Source organism: Harpia harpyja, chromosome 2, assembly GCF_026419915.1.
Source record: "Harpia harpyja isolate bHarHar1 chromosome 2, bHarHar1 primary haplotype, whole genome shotgun sequence".
Taxonomy (NCBI): domain Eukaryota; kingdom Metazoa; phylum Chordata; class Aves; order Accipitriformes; family Accipitridae; genus Harpia; species Harpia harpyja.
The window spans coordinates 84,084,966-84,100,568 of record NC_068941.1 but is presented as its reverse complement, the minus strand read 5'-3'; the positions used below and the strand labels follow the sequence as shown (position 1 = coordinate 84,100,568).

Here is a 15,603-nt window from a genome sequence, read left to right as displayed (position 1 = left end):
CATACCCATGTGCAAGTGGTCACCTGGAGGCAGCAGCAAGGGCCCTCTCCTTTGAAGCATGCAAGGGTTTTTCTGGCAGGGCGGAAGCCCCCGCGGTTAGAGAAGAAAACCGCAAGATGTTTTAAAAAAAAAAAAAAAAAAAAATGCATACCCCTGGGACATGGGGCTTTCTCGGTGGATTTCAGATCACAGACCACCTGCCTTGCACAAAGCAGCTTTTGCAGAGCAGTTGCAAAGAGAACAATTGAGCACCTGCAGAACTCGGCTGCATGTCAGCAACACACGTGCTTGGAGATAAATCATACATATGGATATATGCCACGAGATACCGTGCTGGGTAATAAACTACGGCATGCTCTGCCATCCGCACGAGACCCCGAGTGCACGCAAGCGAAGGCAGCAGAATTCCTGCCAAGAAACGCAACCTGGGGCCTGCAGCCAGAGCGTGGGACTTGGCCCGTGACTTCTGCAGAGCTGGAGCTGCTGTGAACCCCCAGACGGCTGGGAGACAGCAGGCTGCGGTGGCTGACCCTACCTCAGGTGCGAGCATCATCGGTCTGAATCTCTAGGGAAGTCATTGAGGCAAAGTCCTCGAGGCATCGTTAAGAACTGATAACGATAAATGAGCCCGAATTCTGGATTAGAACCGAATTTCTCCAGAAATCTTTTTTTTTTTTTTTCTTTCGTTTTGCCGCAGATGCCGAACATCATCTCTTTACCGAAGAGGGTCCTGATGACATCACATCCTCTCCAAAGGGCGACGCAGCCTCCCAAGTCAAGCAAGAAAGATCACCTCTGCTCCGCCACACCATCCCCGAGGACAACCACCCCTAGAAGATGGCCGGGTCTCCTGCGCTGCTCCTTCTGCTCGGTCTGGGGCTCTGTGAGTATGGACACAGGGTTGTGCATCACCTTCACCGAGATGGGCAATAAACCCCTTCCACTGAATCCAAGAAATTGGGCTAAATAATTAAGGGAAACTAAAAAGCAAACCAAAAAGGCTGGTTTTGAGGTTTGCTCAGTAATCGCGGAGGTGAAGGTGGCATCACCTCAGCCAGCGTAGGGCAGCCAGAGGGGTGGCTGCGGCATCACGCGCGCCAGGAAGGCAGCCCGGTCAGAGAAGTGGTTCTGGAGGGGGAAGGGGAAAAAAGGGCGTTTAGCGGTCAGGTTTTTTAGGGAGTCACTTCAGATAAGCTAGGAAGGGGTAACGTCCCCACAAAGGCAGCTGAAAGGCTTTTCTGAAGGGCAGCACCTATCTTTAAAGCCCGGGCGGCTGATCGTGCTGAGCACCCTCCACGCACGATCCCAGCAAGGACTCCAATAAAACTTCCAAGTCATTCAGACGGCGTGGTCCTCCCTCTGCGTTTGACCTCGCACCCTGTGGACAGGGAACGAGGTTTGCCCAGAGGGGACGTGCCTTTTCCCGAGCGGCTCCCACGAGGATTTCTCTCCCGCAGGCTGCCCTGGGATCCAGGGCCAGGCGTACAAGATGACGGCCAGGTTTCGTGACAGCAGCATCACGCAACCCCGGCTGGGACAGCAGCTGGAGCTGGAATGTGTGGGTGCCAGGCAGGACAGCGGCGTATTCTGGGTCCGCCAGGACAAGGATGGGACCCTTCACTTCATTGTCTTCATCTCTGCCCTGTCCCGCACCACCTTCAAGGGGAACGAGAAGACATCCACGCACTTTGAGGCGAGGAAATACGGCAGCGTCTACTACCTGGTAGTGAAGTCTTTCATGCTGGGAGATGAGGGAAACTATTTCTGCCTCATGAACAGCAACCAAATGCTGTACTTCAGCCATGGCCAGCCTGCCTTCATCCCAGGTCAGCAACACCTCCACTCAGCCTCGCTTAGCTCTGCAAAATGCCCAGCACCTCCTGCCCGTGCCTTTTTTAATCAGTCGCCTCTCCCGCTGTCCCGCAAATCCCGTTTTCCCTGCTTGCTTGCCCAAGGCATCTTGTGACCAATGCACCGGTCCTTCTGCTGGAGGCTCCCTGCTTGCTGTCTCTTCTCGTGGTATCACTCCTGTCCAAAGACAAAGGTGATCGGGCAGACCCAGCATCAACTCCCCATCCCTACTTCTCCATCCTATTCATGGCTCTGAAGGGATAAGACTAAAGCAAAGTCCACCACCACCCCCTCCCTCCTCACCTCACAGACGTCCCAAAGGTCCTACCAACCTCGGGGTACTCGGGTTTTCTGAGGGTGGTGGCAGAAAGCAAGAAATGAGGAGCCTGCAGCTCCTTACTGGGTTTTGGGAGACCCTCCTTGGGGGAGTCGCCATCCAAAATGGGCTCAGTGAAGTCCCCCCAGACCTGAGCCCTATGCTGGCCCCAGGAGCAGCCGTGCCCTGGCAGGGGTGGGAGAGCAGAAGGGCAGAGAGCTATTTTATTGTATTACCCTATATGATGTATTCATCCATTTTCATTTACAGTCACCATCACAACAGCACCCACTGTACCAGCACCCACCACCCAGAGCGGCGTCACCAAAAAGGACCCCTGCCTGAAGACTCCGGATCCAGGTAGCCCACCTGCAGGGAGGGAGAAGGAAAGAGCCGGGCTCTGGTCCACTGAAACGAGGGGAATCCTGCAGGCATTTTGGAATGGCAGAGGGAGGAAAATCCTTAGAGCTTTATCAGAGTTGGATAAGTGGGTCTGTGCAGCTGGGAGGGTTAAAACCCCAACGTTTCATCCCATATAGGAAAGGCTAAGGATCACTTAAAAAGCACGAGGATGTCTCATGACCGGGTACTTTGGGAAGAGGTGGAGGGAGGGCAGAGCCTCAGGGGCTGGGGCTGGTTTTAGCCTCGGCAGGGGACGCAAGAAAACTTTTGGCTCCACGTCCTCCCTCAAGTCCCCAGGAAAATGCCGAGAGCAGCAGCACTAACGAACGCTCGCTGCTGGGGATGACACCCATCCTGCGCTCGTGGACATCCCTGGTGCCCGCTTCTGCTTTGCAGGCCAGGGGAAGCCCTCGGCTTCACCGCCAGCCTCGCTGAATGCCGAGCAGGTAACACCAGCCCTGAGCACCTGACAGACCTTTCCTCTTCTCTATTCCTGCAGAGACCAGTAAGGAGAAAGAGCTGAATTTCTTCTGTAACATCTTCATCTGGGTTCCCTTGTCAGGCGCCTGCCTCCTGCTCCTCATCGCCCTGATAGTCACCACCGTGCTGTGTCAACGTAAGACTTACCCGTAACCCCCCATAGATAGTCCTCTAGCCCGAAACCGCAGCCCTGTCTTTCAGGGGAATGGATCTTCTAGCTATCCCCTTTACGTAGACATCAGATAACCAGGTCACAGTCAACCCAAGAGAAGGGCCACTGTTAAAAAAAAAAAAAAAATTGGTGTTCATACTTTCCTCATCGGTAGGCTTAGCCTGAAAATAATTATCAATTTCTACACTACAAGAAAGAAAAGTAGATTATAAATAGAGAAAACTTACTCCATCAAACTCTATTGGCTCTACCATCCTTAAATTGGTGTATCAGGGGGTAAAAAAGGGCTTGCAAATTCAAATACCGAGACTCTCATTAGCAGCCTGAGCTGTAACCAAACAAGCAACTTAATTGCCCAGGTTCAGAGACTGCTATGGTTAAAGCAGTAATGCAAAATCTCTGGGTAGGCAAAAATCCTTTGGTGAAATTTCATGTTTGAAATGTCTTTAAATTACCCTGAGCAAGCACCGAGTGCAAACGTATTTAAATCAATTTAACGCTTGCTGAAATCAGTTTAACTTTCCGATACCTCCAGCAGTTACACCGATTTCATTAAACTGGCTCAGCTTGTTTGCCTGGAACACCAAAGTGTTTTGTTGCTGAATTAACGTAACTAGATCCTCACTGACCCCGCAGCCTGGAGCTGATGCAAGATTAATTTACCAGCTGACCCAGTTAAAAAAAGTACAATTTTTCAGCATCTTTCAGCCCTGAAAAATGCTAATTCACCACGGTCTGCAGCAATAGGAAGGAATGCATGAAAAAACAATAATGAGCCACAGCCAAAAATCATTCTTCTCGAGGGAAATAGCTGATGATGCAGCAGAGCACCCAGAGTTGGTCCGAATTCCCTCTGAAGTCACCAGGAGCTCTCCATGTGCACTAGGATTCCCCAGTGACCTGCGACATCATTAACGTACAAACACCAGTCAGTGATTTATTTCTGCCTTTTAATGCTGACGTGAATTATCAGTGAAAAGCCATTAGCTGCAATTAGTTTCTGCAGCAGGCAGCCCAAGCCCTCAAGGACAGATTTTTACCCTGTACTAAAATTAATGGCAGGACATTGTATTTTGCCGGATACAGCCCAAAGTAACAACACAGATGCTAAAATGGGGGAGAGTATCGTTCAACTTGGTTGCGTGCTGCGTGGCATTATTGCCACCTGCCCGTTGTAGAAATTAATTGCTGCCAATGGATTTTCAGCAACATGCCGAAGTCACTGGAAACAGCAAAAAAAATTATTCACCATCAGTGTTCCCAGGCTGACCCTGCCACTGTTACATGAAAATTTAATTAATGAAAATACTGAAGTGGACTGCTGGGGAAATGTAAGCTATAGCACCGCTCCGTTGCATGGCTTTCCTCAAAAATAAGTTTGGTTTATCTGTTGTTAGTCTTAAAGATAGCAAGTTGCTAGGGAATTGCCAGCCCTACCTTGCTGCAGTGTTTCTTTACTGAGCTGTGCCGTGGTATCTTGGAACTAAAATATTTTCTTTTTTATTTTAGAAACCAGAAGACGAAGATGCAGATGTAAAAGGTTAGTAAGTGACAGGTGTTGACATTTTTCTCTTAAACTTGGCAGCATCTCGCCCTCAAGCGATAAAGCAGGCAGGTGCCAAAAGGTGACCTAAAAATTCTTCATCCGATGTACGGTGGATGGGAAGGGACTGTGTAATGAATTCAGGGGAAAAAAAAAAAAAAAAAAAAAGATAAGACTCTTCTCCTGCGTTCAGTGAGCATTGACACTGCAGTAGATACAAAACAAAGACAGAAGGTGTTTGTGGCAGCCTAAAAACTTTGTGCATCACCCGATGCTTATAACTAATATCACATTTGTGTGCTCCTCATGCACTACTCCAACTCGAGCCTGGGGGTGACCGTATTTCATCCCTTCCCCTCCCCAAACCGTTCATTTGATTTCACCACTGGACCTTCAGGTTGTGCCCACAGATTAGATGCAAGTTATTGCATCCCAAATCCTCCTCTGCACAATTTTGGACCAACATCATCATGGCTTTATGCCTCTATTTCCCCAACAGGCACTAAGTAACAGTAGCAGAGAGGCTGATGCAGCCTTAGGTGACTTTCTTGAGAAACAGCAGTGCAGATATATATATATATATATAGCTTTAGAGTTAACCTATTTTCTAGGACAGACAGGAACCCTTTTTTTATGCTTTCCCTCCTGCGTCCCCAACCCACCCATCATCCTGAGTCACCAGGAAAACACTATCGGAATAGGAATTGCAATTTGCCAGTTTGGAAGAAGAAATCCTTTTGCCTGCAACTAACGTGCATTCTGCTTCTGCAAATCGACCTCCCCGCAGCCAGTTTCTTCACCTCCCCTGCTCTGCAGAAAACCACTTTGGCAGTTTTGCAAGCCTTGTTCTGAGAGTGCACCCTAGGGCTTTTGGTAAGAGAGTGCTTCAGCACCAAAATCCCCGCTACTGCTCCGGCCAGGCCACCGCTGGGCTAGCACTTGGAAAAGCTGGCTTGCGAGAAAGTTTGGAACATTATTGTCACACCTCCGGAGCCTTATGCTTTGCAAATGAAGCATCTTTTAAGTCAGATGAATTCAAATTCCCTGTTATACATGCATGGGTTTCATAGTAAAAAAGTTAAGTTTTTTAGTTGTCCAAATTAACAGTATCGCTCAGAAAGAACCCCCGTCCCCCTACATGAACAGAAAATAGATTCCTACAATTTTTTTTTAAAGGCAGAACACATCAGAAATCATTGCTTGAGTAACAGCAGCATTTAAGGGAAGTGGCACCGAGTGGCAATGCCTTCTGCCCTTTGGGTGCTATCTTTCTACGTACATATCAGAATACAGCTGCACCCACAGACCTGCATTTTTTTTTACCTGTCTGAAAAAAGGGAACAGCCTGTCATTTTTATGATGGATATTTATTACACCCAGTGCTCTTCTAATCCTCGCCTGGCTTTCCAAGGGCTAAGTGATAATGAAGAGCTCTTCTAGCAGCCTTGTTTAGGACGATACTTGCATTCTTCACTTATCTCAATCCCTGTTGCCAGCCCTGTGCAAAGATGTTCTGTCCCTAAGGGGAAAAAAACACACTGCAGAGCTCTTCAATTTTGCACCGATGGAGCGGTTGGGTTACAAGTGCCTCAGGAAATCATCTCATCAAGGACAGGTTTCCTTCGGCAGCAGCAGTAACATGACAGAGTTCTGGTTTAAGCAACTGTAGCATATTTAAGCTTTTATTTAGAGAGGAAATTCCTGCTGCTCTGAGCTGTTCCCACTCACTGAAATGAAGCTCTTTGGAAGTTAATAGTGCAATTCACTCAATTAAAGAACGCCTCAGGATCTGGCCTGGGATTCTTGCTGGCAGCTGAAGGATTCATTTTCCACCACAAATTAATCTCCAGTGAAAATGGGTGCCAAATCTCCAACTCATTAAATCAGCATAAAACTATCAGTTGCTAGAGACCAGTAATTTCTATCATTTTGGGAGCACGCTGGTTGTCTAGAAAGCCTCCTTTTAAACTGCTGTGCAGGAAAATGGTTTGTGACAAGAAAAAGTCCTTATGAATTGATAACAGCTTCTCCAACTCCAAAAAAAGCCCTAGCAATTCTTTCTTCATTCATTTCTGAATATGGAGAAGGGCTTGATGAGAGGACAGGAGTGTGCAGAAGTCAGAGGTAAACTAAAAAAATTGATTAGCAGTGTGTCTTAAGAAAGTCCTTCTACTGGCTGTCACTAGTTGAAATGCTGGCAGATCCTTCACTAGCACGAAGAGGATTTAGGAACACTTTGCAGCCTGCTCTTGGAGGACCCTGGCTACAGACCAAGGCTAAACGAGCTGATCAGCAGCCACACATTAATTGCCTTCTTGTTCCTTTCACATTGAAGTCAATCAAACCCTTTTCTCTCTCTAGACCTGTGAACGGGAAGCCCAATGTGAAACCTAGCATGCCAAGCCAACACACATAAGCATCTGCACCTTTTGGCTTCTGGATCATCTTCTGGGAGCTGTCACCACATAAGCCCATCACCTACGTTACCTATAATGCTACTACTTCTCATGCACTCTACCCTGAGAAATTTGAAAAGACAGGATGAAGCAGAGACACACGGACAGCAAGCAAGCACTTTTTCTGTGAACTGCACACTGAAGCACAGCTCCTTCCAAAACTTGAGGTTTTCAAATTAATTCCCAAGGCCAAATGCCATCTCTATTCCCAGTGATGGAGCTCTGTGGTTCCAGCTAAAGAAACAGATCAATCCTGATGCTGACCTGTATCAGGGATAAGCTGATGAGAAATAAGGGTATTAGCTGGACCTTTGCTCAAGGGTGTGCGATACTTCTTTCTAAAATGCAGCCAAAATTTGAATTTGCTACGAAATGACATAAAAATAAATGCCCTCACTTAACACATCCTCTTTTTGTGGTGCCATGTATCTCCTAAGAGTTTTACTGTTTTACCTACTGTAACACAAGGCTGCACTGAGACGGTAAATATGGATTAAAGGGCCTTACTTTTTAGGCTTTTACAGTCCTGGGGGCTATGGTTTACTGTTTCCCTCTTGCTATCCTCGTTCTGCTGCTAGCCCCACTTCTACCGATTTCAGCAGGAGTTTTGCCTGAGCAAGGAAGGTAGGATTTTCTTTCTTTCTGAAAGAAATAGTCGAGTGGTAAAAAAAAAAAAAAAAAAGTCTTTGTCACTTGTTTTGGTTAAGCAGAACTTTTAGCATACTGACTTGGGACATGTTGATTGACTACAAGGAATTCTGTTTTTTCAGCTCTGTATTTGATGTAACTACTTCCTTACTGCACTTGCAAATCAAGAACTGAGAAAAAAAATAAAACACTTTTTCTAGTCAGACTCAATAAGGTTTATTTCTTTCTTCAGTTCCTAGCCTCAGAAAAGCTAAAATCCTTTGTGAAGATAATAAATGAGGGTTTCAGGAAGTCCTGGGTAAGGCAAAAGCCAGCAATCTACATACCAGCCTGAGCTTTAGAATGCCAGAGTTCAGCTTCCAGATTACCACTGCCTAAAATTATCTAAAATTATTTTCCAAGGGACTTGCAGGATGGGCCCCATAACACTCCCCCATCGCAGGGAGATGAGTGAAGGTGGATGAGATAAAGACTCTGGAGGTATTCACGTATTCTTGCCAAGGGGCTGATAAAAACCTGGGTGAAAAAAGAATGAAAGAAACCCTTTGCTAGTCTGCTTCCCTGCAAACAAGCTAGCAAAGAGAGAAGTTCAGAGAGAAACAAAGTTCTTCCAAACTTAGTTTTCTGTAATAATTAAAAAAAAAAAAACCAACCCACAAAAAACCAGGGACTCGGTAAGTGTAAACAATAGCAGGCCAATACTGAATGACAACTACATGTATCTACACACTAAGGAAAAAATTAACAGGAAAGCCTTAACATTAAAATGTCTTATGAATTCACAGACATTAAGAAACACTAAAACACATTCAATCCACTAAGGGTGACCTCGTTCATACCCCAGGTGCCAAGCTGGGGAGAAGCGAGGGTCTCGCCGCACCTGCAGTGCCAGTCTGCCCCATCACCGCGTCAGCCTTGTCACCAACGTGCAGCTGCATTTTGACAACAACATGAAGCAGATCCACTCACCAACCTGTTTCTAGACAGACTAGGTCCAACCTTTAGCCCCATTTTAATACGTTATGGTTACCTGAATCAGTCCGATCACATCCTACAGTCAGCTCTAACCGTGCAGATGAAAAGCTCATACCTTTTCTCTCTCTCCTATGACGATCAATTTTATTATTAGCTTGTCCCAGAGTCTCTTGTTGACTTAGTTTGAGCTAAAAGTTTTCACTTAGAAAGCCTTAACTCATAAAGCATTTCTGCAAAACAGTTTACAAAAGGTAGGAACTTCACTATCTCACTGATAGCATTCTCTACAGCTCTTTCCTCACTATTCTCAATCATTTTATCCTGGGTTTTCACATTATACCAGCGCTTTGGTGTACATCATGCCATGTTCCTGTAACCCAGGCTGTCAGGCAATGCTCGTCCTGACCTGGTACCGACCCCCAAACCTAAATCCTTTTCCAACAGATTGTCTCCACACTTCCACAGTGACCTTCCCCTCCCACTCCAGCTCTTTCAAATGGTTTTGTAGAAAGAAGGTGAAATGATCTGACTGCATGCATCTCTTGTTTCCCCACAAAAGGCCACATTATGCATGGGAAGCATTTCCTTGCATTTCAAGAAAATGCATTTTCTCTAGCACAGTAGTTGAATGTGGCATGTGACACACCCCAAGATTAAATGTATAGCATTAAACATTGAACAGAAAACCTAGCAGAAGCGTTTTTCTGTATTTTACTCCCTGTAAGCTATGCTATTCTTTCAAATGAAATTATTATTTCATGATCCACCAGTTAAATACTTATTGCTAGTTCTACTGCTATGAGAGCCTACAGAGGTCAATCCTGTAGTGAAAAACTGGATATGGGTATTTAAAATCAAAAAGCATTTCAATAAGATGAACACATGTACAACAAATCCCTCGCTACAGAAACCGCATGCACGATAAACAGAGCAAGATAATACCCCAAGCAATGTAAAATACATATATTTGGGCATTACTAACTACTGACATTACTAATAGTAATGCTCCACCGTGCAGTGCTGCACCAAGACCCTGGTCCTGCAGTGAGATCGATGCAGCCAAAGCCCTCCTGACACTGCAGATGAATGGAGCAAAGAACTGGAAGCAGTATATGGTTTGTTGGGGTTTGTTTTTTTTTTTTAGTAGTCTTCATTTGCACAGGAAACCGACACCTAAAAAAAAAATTACAACACTGACAGTTGTAATTACCCTCCTGAATACAGCACAAAATCCACTGCGCAGTGGGGGCTACCGATTTTTGACTTATAGTTCGGAATCACAGAACATCGTTGATCTCTTTTAACCCCGATGCCGAACTCTGGGAGTCTTTGGGATGCCTCCTGCATCCCTCTACGCACTCTTCGTGCTGAACCCCCAGCCTGCACTCTGCAGGCCACAGTTTATGCAGCACCAACTAGTATCTACTGGTTCAAGCTCTGGCTGCACAGCCAGATGCCTTAAAAGAAACCAAAACCGAAATCTCACCTTTGAGGATCACTGGAGCCTTCATTCATAAATTCATGAATCTAGCAAGCTCCCAGCAGTTTCAGCACTGCAAAGACAGGACTTTCATTGCAATAGTACTGCCTATATAGCACATTCCCTCTTTAGGGGGTATGCTTCACATACAAAGAAAGCCCAGTTAACGGACTTATTAAAAATTCTCCTGCCTGCCAACTTCTGGACAGCGTCATCACAGCTGTAAGCTATGAGGGCATGGCTTTTTACTGGGTATAATCAAGCTATTAAAGATACATGACCATTCACTGAACTCTATTAGCAGCTTTCAGCTTCTTACTTGCTAACTATCAGCCAGGCATCATCTTCAATTCTTTATCTTCATTCGTGTCTTTGCTTCTCTTTAAAACACAGATCTTGGTGGTGTCTGATTTTGGTTCTTAGATCTGTAGACGACCAACAGGATGCATCACCCAAACTGCCTATTAAGCTTGGCTGCAAACTGCACATAAAGTATCAGTAGAAATATTATCCCTCTGTACCACTGTAACAGATACCGTAAGTTAGCATAAACCTACTAAGGAATTAATTTTAAAAGCATATCCAGCTCTCCACCTGCGGACTCTCTGAGTTACTATAAGTACATGTTCATGGACTGCTGTCCCTCCCAAGATACCCAGGGGTAAAAGTTGTTGATCTCTCTCTTCTTACATGGGCCTTTCTATTTGTGAAACACTGCAATTTAAATATGTTTTAGAAATACACCAAATACACTGGACTGAACTGCTGTGATTCAGCATTTGCTACCCAACCAGCAAAACTACCTCTGCAGAAGGTCAGAAGGCTGAGGGAACCAGAAGAGGCAGCTTGGGGCATGCACCAGAACAAGCACTTACTCTTCTTTAGTCACTGCTCCCAGTATCACGCTGAATACCCCAAAAAAGAGGAACACCTCATGGGCAGACACATCCATGAGAAGTTTGCTTTAAACCACCGGACTGACTTCACCAAGGAACCCTCCAGCAGAGGCGGTGACACAGCACAGCTCTCCAAAGCAAGACTGAGTTTCCTTCGCCAGCTCTTCCTTCCACGCAGTCCCACGATCGATTCATCTTCCAGTTCAGGTCAGCTGTAGCCAGCACTGCGTCTCGGATTTAAACCTACAGCTCAAGGAAGGCCTGTTAAGTTTTCCACTTACATGTAGAGCTGAAGAACAATAATCTTTACAATTAGCTTAGTAAGACCTGCATTTTGTTCACAAGATATTTACCTCTGCACCCCTACTGATAAGCAAGCTACGGATAGCAGGCAAAAACAGAACCACATCTTTTGCACCAAAACCTCAACAACCAGATGCAAGTACCAGTGCAGCAGTGAGAAGGGAAGGAGCCGAAAGCAACTCCAGCCCTACTGTAGAGGTGAATGACTACGCAGCATCAAGCTAGAAGGTATGTAGATGCCTCTAGAAAATCAAGCAAGTTCGGAGCAAACTGGCTGAGTAGCAATGTCTGGGCAAGAAGCCTAGACTGCTGCTTGCACCGATAAAGAGAGGAGGACTGGCTGAGCTGGAGTCTAGAGAAGCAGCTCGAGGGTGCTTGTCTCTCCGTGCAGGAAGCTGTCGCTGGACAGGCCCTACAGATCTGACAGCTTTTTGCTAACAGTGTGTGGAGGAGGTTCTGGGTTACACGCTGAGGTGACTGCACCAGCTGCAGAAGCAAAGGCTGGAAGCTGTTACAGGTTAATACAAGGCAAACAAGAGTCTGAGATATAGAATTACTTTCAAAGAGAAGTGGAAGGACTAAATTTGTTCAGAGGTTGAAGGTTACCTAATTGCAGAGTTGCTCACAACTAATAGCGGAGTAGCTCAAAACTCTCAGAAGCTGACGGGCTAAAAGGCAAACAACCTAGGAGTTAACACCTACTGGTGGAAAGAGCAAGAGCTTATTTACTACTTAAGCAAAACCTCAATTAAGAAAGAAAAAAGGGCACAAGATGGTCACTGAAAGCCCTGTGAAGCTGAGGGAGGCATCAGATGCCCCCACAACATAAAGCATCTAGAATTTATTGCCTTTGTTAGACAACTGCTTCTACCCCACCCAGTGCTTCACTTACTCTAAAGTATTTTCTGAATTATAAAGGATTTTGATGAGTTAAATAAGCTCCAGATAAATAACACAGCTAAGATGATCCCAGAAGAGCCAGTAACTACACTGGTCAGTTAAAGTCACTTTGTCTGTCCAAGCCTGTATTTGACAGGTGACCTGTCACAGTGAAGGCACCCAAGTTCATCCCAGACTTCTCAGACTAACGCTGTGGCGCACGTTGTGCAAGTGCTTGGAAGCCACCCTCCAGAAACCCTACCCTTGCTGCTGTTTCTGCAGCATTCAAGACAGAAAAGCAGAATAAGGCAAGGAAAGAATTACAGGAATCTCTGGAAGAACAGTAAAGAGACAGTGAAATATGACCTTCCTGTAACTAGGCTTCTGCCTTCTGATTCATCTGAAATCAAATCTATTTGACATGCAGGGTCAGCATGACCTATCCATCACTGGATTCCCATCCTGAGATGTGCTGAATAAATTGAATACATATGATTTTTGTAGTGGGAGACCTATCACATCTGCTTGTGCTCCATGTTCCTGGAAACCTCTTGTGTAATTTAGAAACCCTGGAAAATACTGAGATTTGCCCTCAGTTCTGAGGCGGGAAAAAATCATCAGACAAAATAGCTGTGTTTGTATATTTAGTTCCTCCCCCCACATGCAAATGTCTTATGGATGATGCTTAAGACTTGAACTGAGATGCTATTTGCATTTTCCCCATCCCTTTGCTTCTTTAGCCAAAGTAAAGGAAAACCCACAGTGATAACTTGACACTTACAAAGAAGGAAGAAACCAATAGCAGGGTCACTGAGTCTGAAAATAAATATGAGGCAGGAGAAGAGGGGATATCCCTTTCAAAGGTTGGGCTTTGCTCGCTCCAGTCCGGGTCACAGCACCCACCAGCTTCAGCACTGAGTTTTTGTTCCAGTCTGCACTGGAACCGTGCTGCTTGGCTACATTCAAAATAACCCCTCTACAATGTGAAAAATCCTTACTTCTAAAGTGGAATAGGAACTGGAGAACACTACCAGGGCTTTTGCATTTGAATACAAAGATACAGCTGTCCTGTAAAATCTACTACAAGTCAGTGTGATCTGAAAACACCAGTTCCTGCATATAGGCCCAGCAAGATTCAGTGAACAACTCGATTTTCCATATTTCCCTATAGGGCTGCTAATTCAATGCAAACATGAAGTCATAAAGGAGTATGAAATCACTCTTCTCCCACATATATATTTCTGTAAACCACTATTCCTTTATATATATTAGAGGGCTTGAATTAAATTCAGAATAGTAATGTAGCACTGCTTTACAGCTCTACTCACTACAGATCATTGCTGCCACTTTTTTTTTTTTCTTGTTCTCAGAGAGCCTTTCCCTACACTGCAGTCTCCTAATCACAAAAGGAAAAGTACACGAGTTGGGATGGATTAAGGAGCGTGCATTTTCTCCCCTCCCAGAGACTCATGAACCTCTGCAGCGATAAGCACACAAAGGAAAAAGGTATCTTGCAGTAGGCAAACAAACCTTGCAAGGAAAATCTAACCCAAACTTACTGTGTTAAACTTGGCAAGTTGGCTCCGAGTAGTCACAAATAACTTCAACCTTAAATTTTAGCAACAGCCATCCTGTAAAATTTTAAGAAGAAAGAACGAAAGCAACAGGATGGAGACAGGTCTAAGTTCACAAGGAACAGAAGCTCTAACTCATTACTTGTAACACACAGCTTTCACTGCAGCTTCTACACACATTAATGAACCTGACTTACAGATAGAAGACTGAAATCAAGACAGTACTTCAGTAGAGAAACACTGATTTTTAGGAGGGAAGATTGGTTGTTCAGCCACGTCTATCTGCAATGTGTAGTGCTGAAGTCACTGCAGGAAGACTTCACTTAATTCAAAAATACTTCACAGAACAGCTGATCATCGAGAGTACTAACGGGAAGCAAGGACACAAGCTTTGTGCTAATGACAATCATAGTACTATAAAAATGATCAAAACCTTTTGAGATCAAAAAGGCTATGCACTGTTTTCGTTTCCTCCTATGTTTTTAAGGTTTATGTTTTATACCACAAGTCAGACTTGAAACCCCACAAGAACATATCACAATAGATTTCCTATTTAAGACACCTACAAAAATTAAAACTCAGTCCATTAATAGATATAGAACTAACACTACTAACAAGCTGCTGCTACATAAATCATATTTATTAACTTCCATTACTTTTGGAGCACCCATAAGCTAAACTAAACCTTTTATATAAGCGTGGTCAAAAATTCTTGGCTTAAGGCCCATCTATGTTACTAACTGGTGCGCTTGTTGCCGCAGAGCCGCTGTTCTGACACATTTTGCAAAGAAGGAGGGAAGCACCAGTTGCAAGCCCGATGCAGTATGCAGAAGTGACACAGTGATCTCGATACAGATATAAATGTGCTGAGTCTCCTTGCTCTCATTATGCAGCAGTCTCATTAAAAGGCACTTGCTGCACAAAGGGACTAGTTAAAGGCTTTACAATCTGGTCCAAAAGTGTAACAGAGACAGACCTCAGATACCACTGTAGCTTTAAAAATAAAATACTTTTTTACTACGGATATTCCCAAACCCCATTAGAGAAAATGTATGAGTATCAGGTGCTAACTGTATTTTAAGTATGAAAACTTCAGAGTATTCTTCACTCTTCCCCCTGCATGCACTTTCTCTAGTTACCAGAAGCATATCAGGCAGTAGTAGGAGACAACTTGCATCACCTCAAAAGGCAAACTGGAGAGCTGTAACAATCAAAATGCAGACATGTTTCACAAACATCCAGCACAATAGCTCATTACTGTAAACATATAAGCATTTCTAGATTAAACTGCTAGCATCATCTATTGGTGGAGCTTCAAAACTGCAAGCAATTATTTTTAAGTAAACATACAGACAGCTAGAAAAAGAATTGCAGTTATCTGCTGAAAACAGCTGAGTTTCTGAATTAGTTAAGGATCTATAATATGCACTATTTAAAAGCGAGAACAGGACCATGCTGTATTAAATACATTCTAATATGTAAGTTGAATTTGTACCCTATTGCCGTTTAATAATTGTGCCATTCTTGTACTCTAAGCAATTGCATTAGAGGCACTATCAACACTAACCGGTGTTCACACCAATGCCAAAATACCAGCAGCATAACAGAGAAAGAGATTCAGCACTTAC

At 44.6% G+C, this 15,603-nt stretch overlaps 1 protein-coding gene across 1 annotated transcript; it reads left to right on the top strand.

The window, feature by feature from the left end:
• Positions 1–708: 708 nt before the first annotated feature.
• Positions 709–8,311, top strand: CD8A (CD8 subunit alpha). Its single transcript, XM_052780780.1, has 6 exons — positions 709–883; positions 1,458–1,826; positions 2,438–2,527; positions 3,069–3,185; positions 4,731–4,761; positions 7,126–8,311. The coding sequence occupies exons 1-6, from the start codon at positions 838–840 to the stop codon at positions 7,178–7,180; spliced, it is 708 nt and encodes a 235-aa protein (XP_052636740.1). The 5' UTR covers positions 709–837; the 3' UTR covers positions 7,181–8,311.
• The last annotated feature ends 7,292 nt before the right edge of the window (positions 8,312–15,603 follow it).